This window comes from Ursus americanus, chromosome 18 (assembly GCF_024610735.1).
Source record: "Ursus americanus isolate L20-20 chromosome 18, mUrsAme1.1.p, whole genome shotgun sequence".
NCBI lineage: Eukaryota > Metazoa > Chordata > Mammalia > Carnivora > Ursidae > Ursus > Ursus americanus.
In genome coordinates this window covers 21,038,347-21,064,348 of record NC_142144.1, presented here as the reverse complement: position 1 = coordinate 21,064,348, position 26,002 = coordinate 21,038,347, and the positions used below count along the sequence as shown (strand labels likewise).

The 26,002-nt window shown below is 43.9% G+C and overlaps 1 protein-coding gene across 4 annotated transcripts in view; it reads right to left on the bottom strand.

Annotated features, from left to right (window-relative positions):
• The window catches only part of SUSD1 (sushi domain containing 1), a 226,011-nt gene that overhangs the window by 43,890 nt on the left and 156,119 nt on the right, over positions 1-26,002 (bottom strand). The window contains exon 17 of one of the 4 annotated variants that reach the window (XM_087869474.1): positions 2,364-2,469. The exons of 1 other annotated variant lie outside the window; for it this stretch is intronic. In XM_087869474.1, the coding sequence (XP_087725600.1) occupies positions 2,381-2,469 (89 nt within the window). In that variant the 3' untranslated portion in view covers positions 2,364-2,380. Of the gene's footprint in view, positions 1-2,363; positions 2,470-9,669; positions 9,938-26,002 lie in introns of those variants that run through there. 2 more of the 4 variants (XM_087869475.1, XM_087869476.1) reach the window with 2 other exon arrangements.

The window sequence follows — 26,002 nt, the reverse complement described above, 5'->3', positions numbered from 1 at the left end:
CAGTTCTCAGCTGTGTTTCATTTGATTTCTATAACAGAAGTTCCAGAGAGGAATTGTCAACATTTAACAATGTAGAGGTTTCATATTATAATCTGGATTTCTGTCTTCTCTTGAAAACAAAAACAAAACAGAAGACCTGGCCGTTGGGCTTCATGCTTTGAAGGGCAAGCACTTCCCAAATGGCCTCAGTCCCCATGGGTTTTCTCTGAAGACGAGGGTCCATTCTCTTCACCGACACTCATTTATATTTCCTGCCTGGCCCCTGACGCACTTGAATCTGTGCCCCCTTCAACAGAGATGCCCAAAGAGAATCATTCCTGGAACGTACAAAGGCTCAGTAAAGAGGTGAGTTGCTCAGAGATGCTAACTGCCCACTTGAGGTGAGGCCGCTGTTACTCTGCCTTTGTTTTATCTTAATATCCACTGCAAAATATAGGCGATAGTAAGAGCTTGAAGTGGGGAGTAGGGGCGGTTGGGGGGCGGTGGGCTCAGCTTGGTCTTAACTTTTGGCTAGAGTCTAGGAAGGGGAGGTTTGGTGAATTCCTTTCTATGCTTCAGACCAGAAGACCCGCCCAGCCCTTTACCTCTTCACGAGAGGCGGTGAATATAACCTGCTCGGGCTGGTGGCCACGCAGACACTGGGGGCACTGCATGCACACTTGACAGCAAGTGTTATGATGCTTTTGTTGTTACCATAACCAAACCCCTGATTTCCTGCCACTCAGCCAGCTCGCAGCAGGATGGGCTCCTGATACCCTTGCTTTTCAACAGCCACCTCCACTACCCTCTGTCTCCTGACCTCTTCCAAATGCCTCCACTCACTTTGCAGCCCCGCACCCACACCTTAGATCTACCCACGGCCCCACCCCTTTGGCCCTAACTTCTGGCTTTTCTCCAACAAGACTAGCACGTCTATCCCCGGTTGCACTGCTCCTCGCTGCTCCAGGTCAACAGCTCAGGCTGCCTACTCCTGCCCCAGGCCTAAAATGCAAGCTCTTGGAGGCAGTGCCTCCCAGTGGGAATCAAGATAGCAGAGGACACAAATGCAGAGGCTCCTTGACTCTCAGGGGAGTGAGGACCGCCACGGGGGCAGGGACATGTCCGCGTCTGCCTTGTTGGCTGCTGTATCCCCAGCACCTAGGCCAGTCCCTGGTACACAGCAGGTGCTCAGTAAATGCTTGTTGAACGGATAAATGAATTAACACATGAATGAATGAAGGAGTGAATGAAATGGATCAGAGACCCGAGTGGGAAAAATCGCATAAATTCTGTAACTCTCCCAGATGGGTTGGTTTTGCAAGGCTGCTTATTTTTCTTTCGTGAGTAGGGATAAAATCATTAAGGGGAAGACAGTCTGTGTGCTGGCCTTCTAGGGGAAGAAGCAGGGAGATTTCCCTCTACACTGCACTCAAGCCTTAACTAGGGCATGGGGTCCTTGACGGTGACCTCCAAAGAAGCTGGGAGGGATAAAGAGGGAGGGAGGGGAGCACCCACAGCACAGCAAGGCCAGACAGCTTGGGGAGCCACTGGGGATTGAGAAGCCACCGAGAGCCAAGCAGGAGAGAGGCCTGCTGGGATTTTCCTCCCGTGGGCACCACTAATGAAATGCCTGCCCCACAAACCCTAACTCTGATTTGCTACTGACCTTAAACAAGACCCTCACTCCATTTATGGGTGAGTCACCTGGGGCCCTGCTCTGGGGTTGTCAAAAGGCAGCCCCCTCATCAATGTAGCTAGTAATTGGCCCTGAATGATGTAAAACCAACAGCATCACCACCACAGTACATGACCTTCCTCTTCCTCTCAGTTCTCTTGCTCTTCCTGCCTGTTTTCTGTGCTAAGTGGATAGCTATGGCAGCTTGGGCTTACCAAGCCCCAGACCGATGAAACCACTTCCTTCCCGTGGAGCAGTGCCAGCATCGTGAGCCCAGACGTGGATTTTTTCCCCTCCTCCTCCCCACTGCCCCCATCTGTCCATGTGTCCCCAGAGATGAGCCATGAACCCCTTTGGGCAGTGGAAGCCAAGATGAAAGAAGCAGCCCCAAGCACTGGCCAGCAGATAGCTACTTCTCCCCTTTCTTCTGGCCATGTGTCTCCCTCTTTGGGCTCAAGTTAATGTCAGTCAACCTCTATCAACTTCCTGAGGTTGACTGTCTTTCACCATGATTTTTCTGGAAATTTGAGCTTTTCTATTTCTGGGGCACAGCAAACCTGGGGTGCCCCGAAGGTCTGGGATGGGAGCAGAGTCCAAGCAGCTTTAGGCCTCTGGGATGCTGCTCCTTCTGCATCCATTCCCTTCCACCACGATGATGCTATAGTTGGGGGGCGCCAGGGAAGGCCCTTTGCAACAGGCCCTGCATTACCTTAGAACTCTTCCCTCTCAGGGCTCCTGGCTGGCCCAGTCGGTGGAACGTGCAGCTCTGGGTCTTGGAATTGTGAGTTCGAGCCCCACGTTGGGCGAAGAACCTACTTAAATTTAAAAAAATTAAAAATTATATATAAAAAAAAGAACTCTGCCCTCTCGTTTGTTACTCAGGATCTAGAACAGACGCTCTGCCCTAGGCATCTCCTTGCGGAGCTGGTAATCACAGCTAAAATTTGTTAAGCATTTATTTTGTTTGACCAGGCCTTACACCAAACACTTCATTATCTCATTTGACGCTCATAACAATCTACAAGGTATGTGATATTATTTCCTTCATTCTTCAAATGAAAAAAAAAAAAGGGCTTAGGGAGTTAGGTAATTGGCCCAAACTCACCAGCCAATAAGTGGTAGAGCTGGAAATTTGAACCCAGGAAATGAGACTCCAAAGTCTTAGGTCTTGTCACCATTTCCGTATCCTCTCATTGGGCCGAAGGGTTGGGGGAGGAGGGGGGGTCAGTACAAGGGTTTCCTTTTGGGGCTGTTAGTAAGCCATCTCTAGGGGTGGGAAACCAACATCCGTGAGGAACCTGAGGCAGCTATCTGGTCTCCCCAGTTCCCAGCTGCTGGGGAATATGTCTGCGCCAGCTAGAATCCAGCACCTAGCAGGTATGGCAGCAGGCTATCTCTTCGTGCCCTCATGATTACCCCAGTCTTCAGATCAGAAAGAAGGCCCTTCTCACTGGATCCTCTCATGACCCAGCCTCTGACCAGCTCCCAGGGGGTCATGGTCTTGTGGGGCTAGCAAACTCCTCTCCTCCACCCTGTGTTCCCTGCCCCCACCTTCTTCCTCGGGAAAGGCCCCCCCTCCTGGGCCTTGTCTGAAAGAGTCCCTGCCTTGAAGGAGACCAGCCCTTGAGCCACAGACCCAAGGAAGAAGTCCTCACCACCCATCAGTCTCCTGCCCCGGGCGGGCCTCTGTTGGCACTGCCTGAGCTACTCTGTCTCCAGGGAAACCGCCAGGTTACCTGAGATTAACACAATCTGGCAGAATTCCACCCTCACATTTATGGGCCTGAGTAATATTCCATTGTATAAATGGACCACATCTCTATCCATTCGTCTGCTGAAGGGCATCTCAGCTCCTTCCACAGTTTGGCTCTTGTGGACATTGCTGCTATAAACATTGGGGTGCATGGGTCCCTTCTTTTCACTACATCTGTATCTTTGGGGTAAATACCCAGTAGTGCAATTGCTGGGTCATAGGGTAGCTCTATTTTTAACATCTTGAGGAACCTCCATACTGTTTTCCAGAGTGGCTGTACCAGCTTGCATTCCCAACAACAGTGTAAGAGGGTTCCCCTTTCTCCACATCCTCTCCAACATTTGTTGTTTCCTGTTTTGTTAATTTTGGCCATTCTGACTGGTGTAAGGTTAGGTATCTCATTGCGGTTTTGATTTGTATTTCCCTGATGGCTACTGATTTTGAGCATTTTTTCATGTGTCTGTTAGCCATTTGTATGTCTTCTTTGGAGAAGTGTCTGTTCATGTCTTCTGCCCATTTTTTTGACTGGGTTATTTGTCTCTGGCCTTTTTTAACTAGAAAAACTGCCCCTAACTGCTCCCTGCACACACCCACATGCTTATTTTGTTCTTGTCACAAAAGTGAAATACGTCCATTGCGGTTTGAGATGCCTCAGGAAGACAGAACCGCCAGGCCTTGCTCAGGGACTGGATGAGGAGGGTCAGAGAAAGAGAGGAATCTGGAATGATGTGGAGATTCCTGGCCTGAGCACGTGGATATAGAGACTAAAGGAAGGAAGCTTCTGATAGGCAACTGACAGTCCCACTTCCTGAAACGGGGCTACTCTCTCCAAGACAAAATGAAGAAATTTGGGAAGTGTTTCCCACCTTCTGATACGGAGCAGAGGGACCCGGGAGCAAGGCTGGCCGTGGGACGCGGGGACCCACGGTGTTTCCCTCATTTGTGTCGCTGTGGATCAACCAAGGTCAGAGCGGCTTCTATGAGAACAGAAGACTCTGGGCCAGCAAGAGGAGGCAGGAAGCCAGGAAGGAGGCCACACCACACCATGCCATGTGCCTTGAGTGGCCGTTGAGCCGAGGAGAAAACATGAGAAAACCGACCCCCTTGCAGCTGTTACACCAGATGAGAAACCACAAGAGCGAAGCTGCCCCGCGAGGGCTGCCGGGGCCCAGCTCTCTGCAGGCTGTGTGTCAGCGAGGCAACGGGGGTACAGCTCGCCTCCTCTTACAGAAACACCTCTCAGCCAGGAGTAGTGCTAAGGACTAAAACGCCAGGCACAGAGGAGGAACCTCTAGCAAGGCCTGGCAAGTTCGACCCCAAAGTGCCCCCATCGGAACACAGGCAGTTTTGGGAAGTCAGGATAGCGGATGCGAGCTTCACAGCGCCACACTCGGGTGTGAGAAATGTCACATTTCTTTGTCTCTATAAATACGATGAGTTTTCTCAGGGCCCTCACCCACTTTGCGGAGACGAAGATCCCATCACGGTCACAATCCGGACGCTCCGTCTCTCATGTCAGCATCTCCCTACCACACACTCGCACGTACACACAGAAAATGCTGCCAAGTCCCGAGACTGCCGGGCAGAGCAAGCCGGGGAGGGGGCAAGTGGTCCAAAAGAGGCGCAGCAAGGAAATCCGTGAGACGGGAGCCACTGGCTGTGCAAACTGCGAAAGGTCTCAGGCCACGGCTGGGAGCCCCGTTTGGTTCCTGCCAGGGGCACAGCAAACGAAGCCGCGAGAAGAGAGGCAGCACCGGTCTGGGCCCGCTGCTATCTTGTAGAAAGCTCTCTACAAGACAGAGACCACGGCGACGGCCCACGAGGCCTCAGGCCCTCACGGAGGGTCACACAGCAGGGGAGGAGGCTTGCCCGGGAGAGACTCCCAGGAGGGCTCCTTCCGCCCCCCGAAGCCTCTGGAAGCAGGCCTCCTGCAATGTTCCTGTCGCCCGCCGTGTGCTTCTCAGACAATCCTCCTCAAGCCACTCGCTCTCGTCTTGCCTCTCACCTCCCCTGCAGGTCCTGGCTTGTATCTGGTTTCAGTTCTCCACTTCCATGTTTCGTCTCTTCTTGCCTTTCCCAGCTCCCTCATGCGGACTCAAGCCGCGTTCCCTCGTGATGCTCTTTCCTCACTCTGAGGCCAGGGGTCCTTCCTGCTGACTCCCTTTCTCTGGCTGCTTCAGGGAGCCTAGGCGGGAATGCATGGGCGCTACTCTCTCAAAAGCCCAAGTTCCACAGTTACCCCCCTTGCCCCGGAGTCGGGGTGGGGGTGGGGTGGGGTCCACATTTATCCCAGGCCCCAGCTCGGGCTCGAGAGGACAACTCCGGCTTGCTTGGCCTTTCTGCGGCCTGGCCTCACCCTGCCCTTCTCCTGCACCACGGTCAGCTGATTCTCCAGCAATGACAAATTCTTCCTACTCAAACGAGGGAGAGAGCCGGGGCTCTTTCCTGGCCGAGTTCCTCAGCCCGGAAATCCGGGGAAGGGGAGGGATCGTGCCCCTAGGGCTCACGGCTCCCTCTAGTGGCGGCGATGCATCTACAGCTAAGGGCACCGAGCAATTGCTAACACCGTTGCTAGGCACTGTATAATGTATTCTACATAGATTAGTAATTTAATGTTCACATCAGCCCACGGAGAGAGGCATTATTATTATTACCATCATTTTACAGATAAGAAGACAGGCACGGAGAGATCAAGTAACTAGCCCAAGGTCACACGGCCAGTTAGGAATAAAGCCAGGCTTGAAGCCCAGGAAGTCTGGTTCCAAAGTTGGTGATTTAACCTCTGTACTGCACTGAATCTCAAAAAACAAAAAACAAACAAAAAAAAACAAAAAGCCATAGCACCCACCCACTCTACTAAAACCCTCAGACACACCTCCACCCCTCCCACAGAATATTCTTTTCCAACAGACATGCTACAGGCTTACAGATGGATAGTGTGAGCCCCCTTCCTCATTTTACTCTTAGCAGGTAAGGTGAGAGAAGGATGGTACTTCTCTGACCAGGCAGGCCACTGCTCCAAGCTTCCCCTGGTTCTGGAGCAGCAAGATGCATGTTCAATGGCCTTATCCAGCATAAAGAGAGTCACTGTCTTAAGCTGCAGGCTCAGCCTGGGGATAGACGGGTTCTCTTGCTACGTGGTTATGGCTCTTTAGCCAGGCACAGGAATGGAATGATGTTGGACTACGGACTCGGTTCTAGAAAGAACTCAAGAACATAGTCTCCAAAGAACTTGTCTGCCCCATTTCTCCTGGCTGCCACACCTCCCTGTGAAGAGAGGAGCAAACCTCACATATCAGCTGCCACTCAGGCCAGAAGCCAGCACGCAGAAACACCGAGGAACCACCACAAGGCTCAGCAACTGCAAGAGATGTCCAACTTCTGGTCAAGGACCCCTGTCCTCACATGAGGGGTAATCTGAGCATGAGGGGCAGGCTCGGCTCCAGCAGTGGGAGGAAGGTGAAGGGTCTCACGAGATATTTCCTCCTGACCCTCATGCGGGAGAGCACGTGGTCCTGGTGGGTTGAGGATGGGCCCATGACAGTCTCGTGGGCACTCTTCTCCCTCTTAGTTTTCCTTTCACTTTTGCTGCCTGCATGCCCAGAACCCTGCAAAGCCTCTTTCCGCCTAATATCCTCATGGCGGGAGTTCTGGGAAAACACAGACAGCATTTATGAATCCCAAACCCAAGTAGGTATGAAGTCATAGTTTAAAAATCACATTCCACAAGTGAAAAGAATTTTTAAAAGGAAGCCAAATCTTTAATTTGTGTCTCTACTGTAGTAGAAGGGATTTAATTTATAATTTCTAACGAGGTTATATGGGGCAGAGCCTTTAAAAGTAAGACTGCCAAAAGAACAGTCTTTGAGGTTTATAAATGATTCGTGAGAATCTTCTCTTCCTTTTTTCTGTTATGCCATCTGTAAAGTTAACTGCCCAGCCCTCCAGCAGCTGTTGGTAGCAAAAGCAGGCTTGATGGAGAGTTCTGCCCCTCACCAAACGGAAAGCCCAGTGTTCTTAATTAAAAGGACAATGCAGGGCCCAGTATTAGAGTAAATGTCTGTTCTTGCTGAGGCCTTAAAATATAAAAGAATCCCACAATGGGACATCAGACCTTCTCTAACTTAGTGGTTCCCAGACTGGAGTTCACAAAGGTAGCACATTTGAGCTGTTAGAATCAACTCTAAGATGCCATGACGTCGTTAAAGTGAATAACAGCACTATTTTATGTACCATTGAGAAAGAAAAAAAAAATGCTATCAATTAAACCAAGTGTTCTCTTTGTTATAAGATGCATTTGGGTTTTAGAGATGTTAAAATGTGAAAACGAATTCACAGAATCAATGAAACATGACTGATCGAGTGTTGTGAGGATGAAAGGGGTCACTCCTCACAGCGTGCTTTGGGCAGCATTTGACACGCCGGGAGAACTCCGATAAATGTTAACTAGGAACTTGAATTGTTGACGTATCTTGGCTGTTCCTATTTGGGATTTAATCCTAAGAAAGATAAGAGGCTGTATTCAGGAAGAATAATTCGCTTCCCACAGCAGAATGGAGAAGCGGAGGTTGAGTTGGTGAGGAGGATGGTCGCGAGGAGGCTGTCAGAGGATACGCCAGAAAGACGGGTGCATGGAGCTGAGATGAGCACACTTGGTCCATGCCAGGGAGGATTCAGAAGTCTGGTCCCTGTCTAGACTCAGCCCGGAGAACAGGAGCCACTGCCTAGCAGAAGCAGAGTCACGGCAGGGGAATCCTGTGACAAGGTCTAAAAAACCTGTATCATTACCATAATAATGAGGCCACGAACTAACAACATGTCTGCTGGGCAAGGGTCCCTCATCCCCTCCCCCAGAGTAATTGCGTTCTTGAGGGCATTGGGCAGGAAGGACTGGTTATATCACCAGAGAAGGGAGAGTAAGGCCACCACATGACACCTCTCCACTCACCACAAAGTTCTGTGTAGCTCAGGGAGGGGACCAAAACAAGACCACGAAGGGAGGGCCATCTGGCTCAGATCGACTTCCTCACGGCCACCAACTGTGCCCACATTTGGTAGTTGCTGGTACCAAAGGACCATGAGGGAAAGAAGCCCCTGGTTTACACCAAACCCACTGCGCCTCATTTCTAGGTCCCAGCTAAGTCCTGTTATCTCTGCTTTTACCTCTCCTTTTCCATTGCCATGAGACAATAGGACCCGTAAGATTTCTGTTTCGGGGAATGTATGATGGTTGCCTCTCTGGCCCCATAGGTGGTGGTGGTAGTATTCCATGAGCAAGGGATTCCAATTAAGGCAAATGGGACACGTTAAAAACCCACTCAAATGACAGTAAAAGGAATGTTTTTCAAAAGCCATAAACCCACAAAGAGAATTGTAGAGGAAATAATAGACTCAGGTGTCAGAACTATTTTTTTAAATGGAAAGCTGACGGAAGAGAAAGAAGATGGGAGGAAAGTGGGGAGCCTGTCAGGGGAAGCCAAGAAGAAGCAAGATGATTTCCACCCAGGAAAGGCTTAGGGCTTGGAGACACTCATACCTCTCACAGCAACATAGAAGCCAGAAGACAAGTAAACAATAGCAGCCCTAACTGCGACAAATATCATTTTTTTAAAGAAAAAAAAAGCACCATTCAACCACCCTGTCCTCATCAAGATACATCCCTCTGTTCCTTCTCTCCTATAGTCAAACTGATCTTAAATATTGTCAGCGTTCCGTCTTCATGTCCTCACCTCCTCCCATTCCTTAATGAACTTCAGTCTGCTTTTCTCTCCCATCACTTTGCCTAAAGCCCATCCTGCAGTCGCTAATCCGATGGGCACTTCGGCATCCATATAAATCTGAGATCTCTTCCGTGTTAAGGTGACATTGTTCATCTTTCTCTCCTTCTTTAAGAAAGTTTTAAACTCTTTTTGCCCTTGGTTTCTGAATCTCCACACTCCTCTGAGGTCTGGCCTCTCCTTCATGACCTTCTTAACAAGCTCTTCCTTTTCCTCTCTCTTATGTTGGTTTCCTGGGGATTCTGCATCTTCTCGTTTCACTCTAGCCACTCTGCCAACTCCTTCTGTACCTACTGGAGAGTCCACAAGGGTTTCTCATTGATGAATGACACTCAAGTGAATTAATCATCTTCCCAACCATCTTCTAGTTCAGAAAAAGGCACCACCATAAACTAGGCATTCCTATTACATTTTCCCCTCTCCCTCCCTGTGTTTGCTATCTATTGCTGCATAAAAAATTACTCCCAACGCATAGTGGTTAAAAATAGGTATTTATTTTACTCGTGATTTTGTGGGTCAGAATTCACAAAGGGCTTGGCTAGGCAGTCCATCTCTGATCCACGTGGTATCAGTCGGGACCTCCTGGGGTGGAGGATCTACTTTCAAGATGTCTTCTTCACTCACGTTGTGTGACACCTCAGTACTCCTCAATCTTTTTCTCTTCGCATGGCATCTCATTCTCCAAAGTCTCTCCAATGCCTTGGGCTTTTCACAGCTTGTTCTCTGCATAGTCATATTTCCTACCCAGAGGTTCTAAGAGACAGGAAGTGGCCAGGCTAGTTGGGTACTAACTTGGAACCGACACAGTTACTTCTACGTTCTATCGGTCACAGTAGCCTCTAGGAGCACTCAGAGTTAAGAGGGTGGAGAAAGGCTCCATCTCTTGATATGGATGGGGACCCATCTTAGGAAATAAAATCTACTGTGTTTACCCACACAACCAATCACTGGATCTTATCTGTTCTACTTTCTAACTGCCTCTCAAATGCATTTACTCCTCTCCTTTTCCACTATCACCACCTTATGTAGGCCAGCATTGTCTCCCTCCTGGATTCTTGTCTTAGCGTCCTAACTGGCTTCCATGGTACTTCTAGATCTTCTTTATTCTCTGTAGGACTGATAGCATGATCCTTTTAAAAGGCAAATTTAATTATGTTTCTTCCTATAGTTAAAGCTTTTACATAGCTCCCATTGCCTTTAAAAGGAAAAATCTAACATAGTTTACAAGTCCATTCAGGACCCAACCTCTGCCTATATTTCCACCCTCAACCCAGACGGTATGATGGATTTAAGTATAGTTCTACATATTTAGAAGCATTTTATTTTAAATTTTTTTTAAAGATTTTATTTATTTATTTGACAGAGATAGAGACAGCCAGCGAGAGAGGGAACACAGGCAGGGGGAGTGGGAGAGGAAGAAGCAGGCTCCCAGCGGAGGAGCCTGATGTGGGGCTCGATCCCATAACGCCGGGATCACGCCCTGAGCCGAAGGCAGACGCTTAACAACTGAGCCACCCAGGTGCCCCTATTTAGAAGCATTTTATACAAAGTTGTATTTATGTGAATGTTTCATCTATGCCTTTTGGGTAATTTAATTTTGATTATGAATTTCCGGTGCCCATAAAATAGCTATCACCTGAAAGTTACTTAGAGGTGAAGGTGGTACTATTTCTAAAAATGTATCACTATGACACGTTTCTATCTTCCTACTTTCAATCTTGCCTCCTTTGTTCTTTTTGGATGCAACTTAAATGATTGGTTATTCACAAAGACTAAAACTTCTACACCTCCAGCACTCTCACTGTGTTCATGGCTTCGATTTTATAACAGTAGCTCTTTTTGAATGGCCTGTTTGACACCAATAAAATTTATGTGATGTTAAGTATAAATAAATAGCAGAACTTCAAAAAATTAGTACAAATATTTTTGTCTTTCGATAGGATAATTTTACCCATTTACATTTCTTGTCATTACTGATAAATTTGGCATCTTGTCTTAAATTTTATGTTTTGCATTTTTTCTTATGTTTCCTTTTTTCCCCTTTGTTTTCTGTCTTCTGATACTTAGCTTAAAGTTTGTATGAGAGACCTTTGATAGTGTTTTGGAAAATAAATCAATGTTTCTAATTCTATCCATACTTATCTTTATATCTTTTCATGACAAAAAACCTTTTTTAAATTTTGACTATAGTATCCAAAATCTATAAAGAACTTATCAAACTCAACACCCAAAGAACAAAGAATCCAATCAAGAAATGGGCAGAAGTCACGAACAGACATTTCTTCAAAGAAGACACGCAAATGGCCAAAAGACACATGAAAAAATGCTCAACATCACTTGACATCAGGGAAATACAAATCAAAACCACAATGAGATACCACCTCACACCAGTCAGAATGGCTAAAATTAACAAGTCAGGAAATAGCAGATATTGGTGAGGATACAGAGAAAGGGGAACCATCTGACACTGTTGGTGTGAATGCAAGTTGGTGCAGCCACTCTCGAAAATACTATGGAGGTCCTCAAAAAGTTGAAAATAGAGCTACCCTATGACCCAGCAATTGAACTACTGGGTAATTATTCCAAAGATACAAATGTAGTGATCTGAAGGGGGACCTGCACCCCAATGTTTATAGCAGCAATGTCCACAACAGCCAAATTATGGAAAGAGCCCAGCTGTCCATTGACCGATGAATGGATAAAGAAGATGTGGTGTATACATACAATGGAATACTACTCAACCATCAAAAAATGAAATCTTGCCATCTGCAGCCATGTGGATGGAACTAGAGGGCATCATGCTAAGCGAAATAAGTCAATCAGAGAAGGACAATTATCATATGATCTCACTGATATATGGAATTTAAGAAACAAAACAGAGGAGCATAGGGGAAGAGAGGAAAAAATAAAACAAGACGAAATCAGAGAGGGAGACAAACCATAAGAGACTCTTGATCATAGGAAACAAACTGTGGGTTGCTGGAGGGGGGTGGAGTGGGGGGAGGGGGTAACTGGGTGATGGACATTAAGGAGGGCATGTGATGTAATGAACACTGCGTGTTATATAAGACTGATGAATCGCTGACCTCTACCTCTGAAACTAATAATACATTATATGTTAATTACTTGAATTTAAATTTTAAAAAATGGAAAAAAATAAAATAAAATTTTGACTAGACCACTCTTTTTTCCTACTGTTCAATATTGGTTACTGACCACCTAGTAAACAGAAAACACAGATGACACAATGGTAAAGAAAAGAAACAGTCTCTTCCCTCACAGAGCCTATATTTTAGCAAAGAAGACTGACATTAACATTAAAAAAAAGTAAAATAAGGCCAGATACAGGCTTTATAGTCAGGTTATTGTCAAACATGTTTAACTATACAATCAATTGAAAGAATAATCTTTGGCTTTTGTGGTCCATTTGGAAGTGAGTTTCCCTTTATGATAGATAGTAATGATTTTTCAGGCTGCCATGATGTTCCCATTATTGGGTCCTTTATTTATCTCTCGTAGGCTATAACATGTCATTCAAGTAGCTGGGTAAAGGGATTCTTTTATGGGCCCTCCAAGAGCCAGCCAGCAAGGCAAAGGGAACTCAATACCATGAAAAACTGACACATTCATGATTTTTACCATCAGGGGACCATGATACATTAGGAAAAACAAAACTTCCTAGCAAAGTTCTAAAGACCACTGCTCAGTTTTGAAAGGGACATTTTTCTGACTTTAGGAACTGGAGTAACTTTTATGCATTGCTTATGACCATTTCAAGGTTCACTGCACCCACAATGAGATCTCATAGTTAGCCATGCCCAAGTTGAGGTATACCTGGTAGTCGTAGCAGGGGCAAGGCTGTCTCAGGAAACCAGAAAGGAACTGAAATGATGGACCCTGCTCCCACAGAGTCTAGACAGAGATGGCACCTGTTTCCTCTCTCAACCAGACATCTGGGACCTGACACAGGATAGTGGGTGAGGGGAACGACTAGACACTTGCATAATGACTGGTTTTATGAACAGATACTTAATCTAGACAAATATAAGCAGGAGGCCAACTCTGAAATTGTAGAACCCAGAGACTGGAGAAATAAATATTATTCTGAGAATCAAGAGAGCATGTCAAGAGATTCATGTCAGGAAACCAGCCCAAGTTCCATGCCAACATTGTACACCCCTGTCCGTATGTCAAAGACAGCTGTTTACTCTTTGGTGATACAATGCATATTAGCGGTCCATCTGACTCTGGGAACATTCTGCCTGCCTGCCTATGTGGGTCACCTTCAGAGGTGGTAGAAGAGAAAAGAAGCTAGCGTGAGAAAAAAGATAAAGCACCCAATATTCAGGCCTACTCTCTTGACCCTCGAAAGGTCTAGAGGAGTATCACTTGCCAACAAACCCTTCACTTCTCAAATAGGAGTTAGTCCTAGAAAAAAGAAAACACATGTGGGGTATTTGGGGCAGAGCCTCATATCCCATTCTCTGGGGGAAGGTGGTGGAGACACCTGGAGAAGAGGTAAATTTTCTATGTGGGACCACAAGGATTTACTAAAAGGAGATGTGTAGGACAAGTTTGGTAGCATAAACCAAGGATTTGTTTCCACCATTACTTCTCTCCTCTCCTCTCTTCCACTGCTCCTCATCAAACATAGACTCCGTATTCACAATGATATTCAGCAAAAGGTATTTCCTTAGATATCATCTATCTATCTATCTATCTATCTATCTATCTATCTATCTATCTATCTATCATCTATCTATCTATCTATCTATCATCTATCTATCATCTATCTATCATCTATCTATCTATCTATCTATCTATCTATCTATCTATCATCTATCTATCATCTATCATCTATCTATCATCTATCTATCTATCTATCTATCTATCTATCATCTATCTATCTATCATCTATCTATCTATCTATCTATCTATCTATCTATCTATCTATCATCTATCATCTATCTATCTATCTATCTATCTATCTATCTATCTATCTATCTATCTATCTATCTATCTATCTATCTATCTATCTATCTATCTATCTATCTATCATCTATCTATCTATCATCTATCTATCTATCTATCATCTATCTATCTATCATCTATCTATCTATCTATCTATCTATCTATCTATCTATCTATCATCTATCTATCATCTATCATCTATCTATCTATCATCTATCTATCTATCATCTATCTATCATCTATCTATCTATCATCTATCTATCTATCATCTATCTATCTATCTATCTATCTATCTATCTATCTATCTATCATCTATCTATCTATCATCTATCTATCTATCATCTATCTATCTATCATCTATCTATCTATCTATCTATCTATCTATCTATCATCTATCTATCTATCATCTATCTATCTATCATCTATCTATCTATCTATCTATCTATCTATCTATCTATCATCTATCTATCTATCTATCATCTATCTATCTATCTATCTATCTATCTATTATCTATCTATCTATCATCTATCTATCATCTATCTATGTATCTATCATCTATCTATCTATCTATCTATCTATCTATCTATCTATCTATATACAATGGAATCCTACTCAGCCATCAAAAAAATGAAATCTTGCCATTTGCAACCATGTGGATGGAACTAGAGGGTTCCTATCTATCTATCTATGTATCTATCATCATCTGTCTATCTGTATACACATATATGTACTTTTTATATATTTACAGCTCTTTATAAAGTTCATTTAATGCGTTCTGTTAATTACTCATATATTTTCCCTATTTTTTAGGAATTAAAAAACATCATTTTTGCATGGTATATAATATAGAAGCAATTTTAATTTTAAAATAATTTCTTTAGTATCTTATCAGTGTAGTAAAAGTTGATTTTAATATAGTCTGATAATTTTCATAATATGTAAAGGCAAAACTCTATTTTCTCTTACTTAACAAATGACATAGTATGAATTTCTTTTTTTTAAAGACTTTATTTATTTATTTGACAGAGAGAGAGAGAGCATGAGAGTGAGCACAAGCAGAGGGGAGAGGGGAGAGGCAGAGGGAGAGGGAAGAGCAGGCTTCCAGGACACGGAGATCATGACCTAAGCTGAAGGCAGATGCTTAACCGACTGAGCTACGCAGGTGCCCCTGAATTTCTTTGATTATATACAAAAATAATTTTTTTGAGAGAGAGAGTGCACAAGTGGAAGCAGGGGGAGGGACAGAGGGAGAGAGAGAGGGAGAAGCCCAAGCGGGCTCCACGGTCAGTGTGAAGCCTGCTGCGGGGCTCAATCCCATGACCCCGAGATCATGACCTGAACCAAAATCAAGAGTCAGATGCTCAACTGACTGAGCCACGCAGGGCCCCCCAAAAATCATAATTTTAAACAAAAAACTTAAACAACATGTTATATTGAGTTTAGTTGGGGATCAAGCACGTACTAAAATGAAGAACTAAATCGCCAGGTGTAATGTCATCAAAAGCAGACAAAACCCATGGTTCATAACTTTGAAATTTTTGAATATTAGAAATAAATTGATTTACTGTTTTAATTTTTGCATTTTATTTCTGACTAATAAGATTACAAAGAAAGTTCCAGGCAGCTAACTGGAGACCTTCTCTGCAAATGAAAGAATCTAGGTGTAGATAATCTTTATTCCCAATAGGTAAAAAAGGTAAATGGGAAATGCATGTCACTATAGTTTCTTTTTTTTATATTAATTTTCAAGTATCAGACACTCTTTGTTATGCTATAAGAGAATTTGATTTACATGAATGCAACATTTGCTAGAATGAAGATTAGTTAGAGGCAAACGTACAGAATTATTCCTGCATATCCTTCATGAGTTTGTGGCATTTATCACAATCAATTGTGAGAATAAATCAAATAATATAAATGATAAGTAATAAAAACAGCTGTTGAACCAAGCAATACAACCTCTAGACAATTCTTTCACCAGAACATTTGTCTGACTCTCATTAAGTATTGTGTATGCTCACTCCCTGAGCACCTGGAGGCTCTCAAATGTCCCAGATCACAGGGAAGAACGTCGCTTAAAGAAAGAGACCTTGAACCAGATGCCATTAGCCACCTTTGATGATATATCACTTGAAAAATGCTAACATATTGATGTTCAAGACAGAAGATGATAGAACACAATTTAGAGCTGCCTAACAGCTTATAAATAAATATTTCTGCAAATCATAATGTGTAATAATAGCCTTAGGAGGAAAGTCCCCACAAAATTGCTGGAGAGATACGAACTCTTAAAAATGCATTTATAAATTTACTTAAATACTTTGGAGTTGATTTGAATTGAATTGCAGTTACTGGAGAAGGCCCGCCCTCCTTCCAAACTCAGTGTTTTCCACTGAGAGAGTAGCCTTCTGAATATGTCGTTATTTTTCATGCCATATGTTGTTAGTTGCACTGGGTTACTGAACATATTCTCGAACTGCTCTTTCTACCCAAACCTACAGAATAAGTAAGAAAGGGAAACAGTGATTTAAATAGGGCCTGGACTGTCCTCCAGGAAGACACCTCCAAGAGCCCATAGGCTGTAGCTGATAGCCAAAAAGTGATGTGAGTTTTGGGAAAATCCGCCCACGTATATTCAAGGACATTGTCACTATATTTTTGCATCAGAGATATTTGTTTTTCAACTTGTAAGGAAACCCATCCAACTTGTCTTTATTAATTGCTCTAGGGCCCAACACAAAAGACTTAAGAAATAAATGCTGGCATAACTTTCATCTTGTTTGTTTGTTTGCTTCCCTTTAGCGAATCACAGGTTTAACACCCTTCCTTTTTCTGCTGTGTTATATTTGTTCTTCTAACACCTGTCATAACTGACCTCAGTAGCAATGACATTGAGGGAAGTAATTCCCCAAGGCACCTCACAAAGCTAGCCCACAAAACCAAATCTGGCTGCCAAACTCAGAATTCTTCCTGCAACACCGTGCTGCCGCGGTTCTCCGGAGTCGGAAGCCACGGGACTGGCTCTGGGAGAGCCGTGCGGCAGGGAAGAGTGGTGGTTATCAGAATTGCAAGTGTTCTTTTTTCTGACTAACTCAGATCATCACATAAATCACAAAGATTACTCTTGCAAGCTCAGCTGGAAAGCACCGTTCATTCCTTCCAGGAAAAAAAGAAAAGCGAGAGAGGAGTCATCCTGGAGAGGGATGCTATTTCATATTGCCTTTTTGAATTTCCTAAATCAGCCAGTGTACCATTTCTCTCCTCACTTCAATCCAGACCTGGAATGTGGGAAAAACTAGAAAGACTTTCCTGAAAGCTCAAGGAAGCCCTGGAAGGAAATGAAACCAGAGTGTTCCCACCTCACTAGAAGGCCCCACACAAAGTCACCAGCCACATGGGATTAGGCTAAGTCTCCTCCTCCCATCTCTTTGTCCACACTCCTGCCATATTGACACAAGTCAGAGGGAAGTGTTTACTCCTAAGCAGGCACATCTCTTCTGTTTTGATTTCATGGGAATAACAAAGGTTGCAATCATTACAGCACTATCCAAAGGAACTGGAACCCTCATATACTGCTAATCCGGAATGTAAACTGGTATACACTATTTCTTAAAACGTCGACCACGCTCTGCTAAATGAAAGAAGCCAGACACAAAAGGCCACATATTGTATGATTCCATATTCATGAAATTTCCAGAATAGGCAAATCCATAGATATAGAAAGTAGGTTAGTGTGGTTTTCGGGGGATGGGAGAGGGAGGAATTGGGACTGATGGCTAATAGGTATGGGGTCTCTTTCTGGAATGATGAAAATATTCTGGAATCAGATAGTGGTGATGGTTTTACAACATAGTGAATATACCCCAAACCACACAACTGTATACTTCAACATGGTAAATTTCATGTTATGTGAATTATATCTCAGTTAAAACAAATTAAAACTAAAAACACTGGGGCCCCACATTCCAAAAGGTCTGAATTAAAGCAACAACTTTATATGTATATCCAATTACATAAAGGATGACTTTCTCAGTTTGGAAAAAAAAAAAAAAGGAATGGAGAGAAATCGGAAGACCAGTGGTGTCTGATAAAAATGGTCTACTGATCGACTTGTGTTCATCAGCAAAAAATAAAGTCAGGCAGAATCTTACCACACATCTTACCACAGAGTCCACTCCTGAGAATCCACCCAAGGGAAATGAAAATATGGCCACACAAATAATTGTACAAGAATAGTCCTAGCAGCATTATTCGTGATGACCGAAAGCTGGTCCACCCCGTGGTGAGTAGAACAGTAAAATATGGGGGCGCCTGGGTGGCACAGCGGTTGGGCGCCTGCCTTCGGCTCAGGGCGTGATCCCAGAGTTATGGGATCGAGCCCCACATCAGGCTCCTCCGCTATGAGCCTGCTTCTTCCTCTCCCACTCCCCCTGCTTGTGTTCCCGCTCTCGCTGGCTGTCTCTATCTCTGTCGAATAAATAAGTGCAAAAAAGCCAGATGCTAAGTGCAAAAAAGCCAGAGACAGGGGCGCCTGGGTGGCACAGTCGTTAAGCGTCTGCCTTCGGCTCAGGGCGTGATCCCGGCGTTACGGGATCGAGTCCCACATCAGGCTCCTCCGCTGGGAGCCTGCTTCTTCCTCTCCCACTCCCCCTGCTTGTGTTCCCTCTCTCGCTGGCTGTCTCTCTGTCACATAAATAAATAAAATCTTAAAAAAAAAAAAGCCAGAGACAAAAGACTACATATTCTATGATTTCACCTGTGTGAATTTCACAGAAAAGGGGAATGTTGATAAAGTTCTAAGATCGGACTGCCGTGGTGGTCACACAGCTCTATGAATGTATGAAAAATTACTGAAGTGTACATTTCAGTTAGTGACAGGGGGGAAGAACGCCAGAGGAGGGCAGGCAGGAAAGAGGAAGAGAAGAATTGAAACAGAAAGAAATATTTTTTAACACAAAAAATATAAAACAGGGTGACAGAAGTAACACGGAAATTTCAGATTAAGACAGAGTTAATGCAAAAATACTCAGAAAATTTTAAATAAAATGCGGGTAAAGGTACATCAAGCAAACACATAAAAGCCTGGCAATATTCATAGCAGAAAAGTGGAATTCGAGGGCTAAGCCTTCGACGAGACAAAGAGAAGCATTTTATATGAATAAAAGGTAAAAGATGCAGGGAAGAAATATGAAAGTTTATCATGTTCTGATTTTCTAAATACATGATTGTAACTGTTCCTACTGGTCTATCACCAATCAAACGGACAACAAATAAGTTTATAAAAATGTCAAATAATACATATAAGTTTGAATTCTTAGATATATTAAATATGTATAAAATCGTTTCTTTTTAAATGTCCAGGAAAATTTTGCACAGAGGAACAGCCCAGCAAGAAAATCTCAAGTTCTGAAACACGGACCTTTTGCAGACCATATTCTCTGACCACGGAGCATAAGGAGACATTAATAACAAAACTATGACACAAAAATAAAACCTCTACTATAGAGGAAGGGAAATTTTAGGTCTTCTCCCCACGCCACACGCTTCTCTGCCCACCCTCCTCCTCCCCCACACTCCTCCCCTAAGCCAGGTGGCTGCAGAGTTCTGCTCACTTCTTTGGCCTTTTCCAGGTCTGCATGTCTGGGGACCGCTGATGCCCAGGTGAGCACCATCAGGGCACCTCGTAGAACCCAGCCAGCTCTCCCAGCCTGATGCCTGAATATTGGCTCCCAGGATTTAGAGCACGGTCTCTGTTGGGTTTGACCCTGAGTTATGTGCTCCATTCTAGCTTCTCCAGGGCCTCTTGATGAACATTATTATGAACTGGCTCAGCTATTAATAAAATGGTGCTTCCATTTTATTCCCATTTGATTCATGTTTCTTCTGTAAAGCTCTGTGGGAATCTTCAAAGAGAAGTATAGAGTGACTGGATGAGGATGATTTATGCATTTCTGCAATCCCAGATATAAATATTACTGGCAAGTTTCACTAACATTCCATCTTGATTTTTAATAGCTACCAATTGGAGACTAGAAAAGATTTCTGTGCTGCCCAACATTAAAATACTATTACAAACTATTTATAAAATAGAACTTATGAAAACTAATGAGATGCTTCCAAAAAATGAACTATTGGGACTTTATCGAGATAAAAATCTTCTGCATGGTGAAGGAAACAATCAACAAAACTAAAAGGCAACCTACAGAATGGGAGAAGATAGTTGCAGATGTCTTATCAGATAAAGGGCTAGTATCCAAGATCTATAAAGAACTTATCAAACTCAACACTTCAAAAATAAATAAACCAGTTAAGAAATGGGCAGAAGACATGAGCAGATATTTCTCCAAAGAAGACATACAGATGGCTAATAGACTAACATGAAAAATGCTTAACATCACTCATCATCAGGGAAATACAAATCAAAACCACAGTGAGATACCACCTCACACCTGTCAGAATGGCTAAAATGAAAAATAAACAACTCAGAAAACAGCAGATGCTGGCGAGGATGTGGAGAAAAGGGAACACTTTTGCACTGTTGGTGGGAATGCAAACTGATGCAGCCACTCTGGAAAACAGTATGGAGTTTCCTCAAAAAGTTAAAAAATAGAGCTACTCTATGACCTAGCAATTGCACTACTGGGGATTTATCCAAAGGAGACAAACATAGTAATTTGAAGGGGCACATGCAGCCCCATGTTTATAGCAGCAGTGTCCACAACAGCCAAATTATGGAAAGAGCCCCAAAGTCCATTGACTAATGAATGGATAAAGAAGATATGGTGTGTACACACACACACACACACACACACACACACACACAGAGGAATATTATTCAGCCATCAAAAAGAACGAAATCTCGCCATTTGCAATGACGTGGATGGAACTAGAGTATATTAGGCTAACCAAAATAAGTCACTTAGAGAAAGACAAACACCATATACCTTCACTCATATATGGAATTTAAGAAACAAAACATGAACATAGGGGAAGGGAAAGAAAAATAAAATAAGATAAAGACAGAGAGGGAGGCAAACCATAAGAGTCTCAACTATAGAGAACAAACTGAAGGTTGCTGGAGGGAGGTGGGTAGGTATGGGCTAAATGGGTGATGGGCATTAAGGAGGGCACGTGTTGTGATGAGCACTGGGTATTATATGTAAGTGATGAGTCACTAAATTCTACTCCTGAAACCAATACTACACCATATGTTAAGTGACTTGAATTTAAATAAAATCTTGGAAGAAAAAAAACAGACCTTTAGAGAGGTAATCAAATTAAAATAAGATCATAATGGTGATCCCTAATCCAACATGACCAGTGTCCTTATAAAGAAGGGACATTTGGACTCAGAGACAGACCTACATGGAGGGAAGATGATGTGAAGACAGGGAGGACGTGAGGTAAAAGTGAAGACAGATATCGGAGTGATGCATCTACAAGCCAAGGAATTATACAATTTGCCAGCAAATCACCCGAAGTTAGGAGAGGGCATGGAGCAGATTCTTTCTCACAGCCCACAAGGCAACCAGCCTGTGGACACCTTGATATTGGACTTCTGGCCTCCAAGACAGTGAGATAATGAATTCCTGTTGTTTGAACCACACAATTTGTGGGACTCGTTAAGGCAACCCCAGGAAACTAAGGCACCATCCAAAATGCAAGCTCTTTTGCAGGGCAGATCTTTTGAAAGCCCTACGAAAAGTTGCCCCTCCCTCCCATTTGTTCTGCGACATGAGTCTTCCGGCCTACGTGTGACCTCTTCCACCATTCCCTAACCCCCACGGGAGAGCTCCCATCTCCTAGGATTCCTTGTCTGGGTGATGGCCCTATTGGTAGTGTACCAGGAAAAAGGCTCAAGCCTAAGGACCTTCTTCAGTCAGTGCTCACTCTTTCCATGGGAAATTTCTACCACAGAAGATGTTGAGAATGTAAGCTTCTCCACTGGTAAGCATACATCCAAGCAGGAATAAAATGCCAATCCTCCGTTCTTGAACTTTAAAAGTGATTATTTTGAAACCACCTTGCCATTGAAAGGGCCAGTGGCTCCTTCCTCCTCAGAAGCATGTGAGGAGAGCCTCTACTTGGAAGCATTCCTTTCTCAAAGAGATGTCAACTTCCTGGTGCTTCTCAGGCCTCCCCTTGTACTGACCTGGGGTTGGGAGACTGAGGTTAGTGGCAGGGCCAGATTTATTCTTCCATGTGTCACAGAGCAGTCTGTGAGGGATCTGACCCCAGCTTCTAGAAGTTTTTGAACTTAGAATACATGGTGCTTAGTTAGCTCCATTTGCCCTCAGTTTCAGCCACAGATCCAAAACAATAGGAAAAATGCCACTCAGTACCTGTTATGTATGGATGGTGATTCTGCTGTTAAATTAAAATGTTTTCTTGTTAAAAAAAAACAACTAATAAGATGCTTCCATTTAATAATGACTTTTTTTTTACATCAAACAAAGAATAACAATGTGTTAACGTTTAACGAGACAGATTTAAATAAAATCCATTGGAAAAAAATTAAGACCATCAAAATAATAAAGATAAAGGTAGAAATGAGTAAGGAAACAAAATTGGACAGAACAGGTAAGTAAACCCAAGAGCTGTTTCTTTGGGTTATCTAGTTATTTAAAAATAACACTAAGGCAACACAAATAATAAGATTTATCCTGAGTTTTAAAAGGATTTATTTAGTGACATGAAGATTTAGAAATCATCGACAAATACCATAAATTTCTGTGTTCTAATGAATACAAGGATCTCCATGAAATACACAATTCTCATTCTACCAAGCTCCCTGCCACCAACTGCGCCCCATCACACCCTAAGACCTCACTCTTCACGTCAACAGCCCTGGAGCAATGGAATTTTCTTAGAACAAGGCCGTTGGCCCTTAAGGCTTGGCAAGACTTTTCAACCCCTTTCTCTAACAATGCAAAAAAATACAAGGTTGCATTACAAACCTCAGGGCACAATGCCCACTCCTTTCAAGTAGTGTTGATCTTGTCTCTCTTCAAGCTGACCTGCAGCCCCACTGTGAGCCTTGCAAGAAAGCTTAACTATAAAATAAGCTGGGGAAACCTGGAGATTAAAGGGCGTAGTGCCCAGTGTTTGACCTGGAGAATACTGATCGAAAGACTTTGTTACAGGAGAAAGCAAATGGGGGTGGAGGTTGGGTTTGGGGTGGGGGAAAAGATCGTAAGTGTTCCATGGGAAAAAGCTAAACAATTTTGCACCAGACTAATCCGTTCAATTCTTATCTAGTCCCATCTTTTCTATTTTAGTTGTATGACTTCTGATTTTGTCTTTTCTGTAAATTGGACATAATCACTAACCTCACAGAATTGTTAGAGGAAATAAGGTAGCATATGTGGAAGCACTTTGCAAAGAACAATGCTTGATAGGATGGTAGTGCGGGGAGAGGGCTTTCACTCCTCAGTGAGGGATGAGATAAGACAACACATGCCTTGAATCTGTTCCAGGACAGTCATGACGTTCAGCTTCCAAATGCAACTGTCCTCCTTGGTCTCCTTGGACCCGCTTGGAGCTGCAAGTAGGCTGCTGTGAGGTAAAAGACCCTTTTTAAGTCAGAAAGTCCAGCTGTCCCAGCCAACGAGGGGAAGTAGCATACCCACCCACATTTCTTGATCACCAAGGGTAAGAGCTTGAGTGGAAGTACAGGTCTAGAGAACTGACTTTTAATTATGAAACAAATATTTGAAAACCCCATCAGGACTCAGACCCATGTGGAGAAACATAGAGCACATGAGGCCATTGGAGGTGGCTCAGCCCAGCCGGGACTGGGGGCTTTTTGACTGGTTTGTATGTTGGTGTGTGACGGAAACCCACTCCTCCGTCTTTCCTAGCAAATATTTAGTAGAATCCACATTGATCATTAATGTTTTGTTAAATGGACTTTCTTTAGGAAGGAGCGCAAAGAGGCCTCGAGTCGGGTGTCATGAGTAGCAAGATCAGAGGCTGCACTTGGAAGTTAGAAACTCCTGAAACAGACAGTAATATACATCTTAAGAGTCCAAATGAAAAATTTGAGAGAGAGTTTCTGGCCGGCCCAACTTGGGGCAGGAATGATGGTTTGGATTAATAAACTATGATCAAGTGGGGAGAGCCAAGTACTACCGACATGGCAACAAGAGGTCTTGTGAATAGGGGACCGTGGCGAGGAAGAGACTCTTGGCGAGCTGGGCAGGTGCTCTAAGAGGAACTACTACGAGAATACACCACAACGTGAAAACGGCTTATCTCTGAGGGTGGGACTGTGGATGTCTTTTTGTTTTGGTTTGTATCATTCAAGAACGGGTTAGTTGCAAGAAACAGAAACACAACTCTAACCAGCTGAGGGAGAAAGTGAAAATCATCAAAAGTCTAACATGAGTGCAGTGACAGCAGGGTACAGCTGTCTCAGGAACAGCCGGAAACAGAATCTTGGACACTCTGCCAGGACCATCTCTCACTTCCGGTTCTCTCCGAATGTCAGTTTACTTCCCTCCAGATTTTTCCGCACAACGGGAGACATGGCTGCAAGAGGCTCCCCAGCCTGGTGTCTCCCTCTTTCAGCGCCAGAATGAGACAGATATTTACTCTGTCTGGTTCCCAATTTTAAAGCCGCAGAGATCAGCTTAACTCAGGCAGGAATCATTACTGCCCTGTTCCCCCTTCTGTCCACACTATCTGGCCCATGGGAGGGCCTTAGTCCATGTGTTAGACAAACAGTGGATGTGAGGGAAATGGAGGGAGCCTTGGGAAAGATAACTCCTGAGTTTGGTGACCAATGGGGAGGTGATACCATTAACTCGATCAGGCTTCCGGAGAGTAACAGCCACGGGAGGGCCCAGGGCATTGCTTCGCAGTGAAGAATGTGAACTGTGAACGTCAGAGTTAACCGTCTGGATTGGAATTCCAGTTCCACCACGGACATCTGTGTGACTGTGGGCAAGTTATTTCAACCCTCAAAGCCTCCGCTGCTCCACCCATAAACATGGAGATCATTTTAACACCCAGTTAATAGGGCTCCTTGTCAAAATTAAGTAAAACACCCTGTGTGGAGCGCTCAATTGATATTATCATATTCTTCTTTCAACCACACTGTGTTGTGTTTTCGAGTTGACTTTCACTCTCTTTGTGGTGAGGACGGATTATTTTCTGATGATATGTTAAGTTTCATGTTTCCATATCCATGCCAGTTAATCAGTCTGTTTCTCCAGTCCGCACGCAAAGATATGTGCTCGATCATACCTATCTCGATGGGGAGAAATCACTTTGGAGCCCCCACTTTTGCTCGGATCCTGGTGATAACAGAGCCTATGCCATGCGATGCGTCTGTACGTTGCGCGAGAGCGTCACCAGGAATGCTCTTGGCAGGTTGCCAGGCAGCAATATCCAGAAGAAGGTGACAGTCATGGTCAGAGAGTGCAGGCCTCGCCCAGAAAAACTGAGACGGCGTGGGGACCACCACACGGTCGAGTTCACTCCTTATTGCGACCACACCTACACGTGGGAAAATCCAAAGGCTTCGGCTTCTCTCTCTAAACCTTATGGTTGAAAAAGTAATTTTCCCCTCTTGGTTTTTAAATGTCAGCTAAGGGATTGGAATATGTTCTTTACTTGGGAGAACACGTACATTTAAAAGCAGAAGCTTTTAATGTGGTCCTTTAAATTTCTCTGTACATAAGGACTATGGCTTTGGGGTCCCCCCGCCCTCTAGATAGGAAATGCTTTGAAGGTAGATAAGTAGAACCTAGAATAAGAAGGAAATTTTGTGGGTTCTACGTTTTGTTAGTGGAATAAATTTTAATATTTTACATAAAGGTCCTAATTTTTATAACATCCTCAAA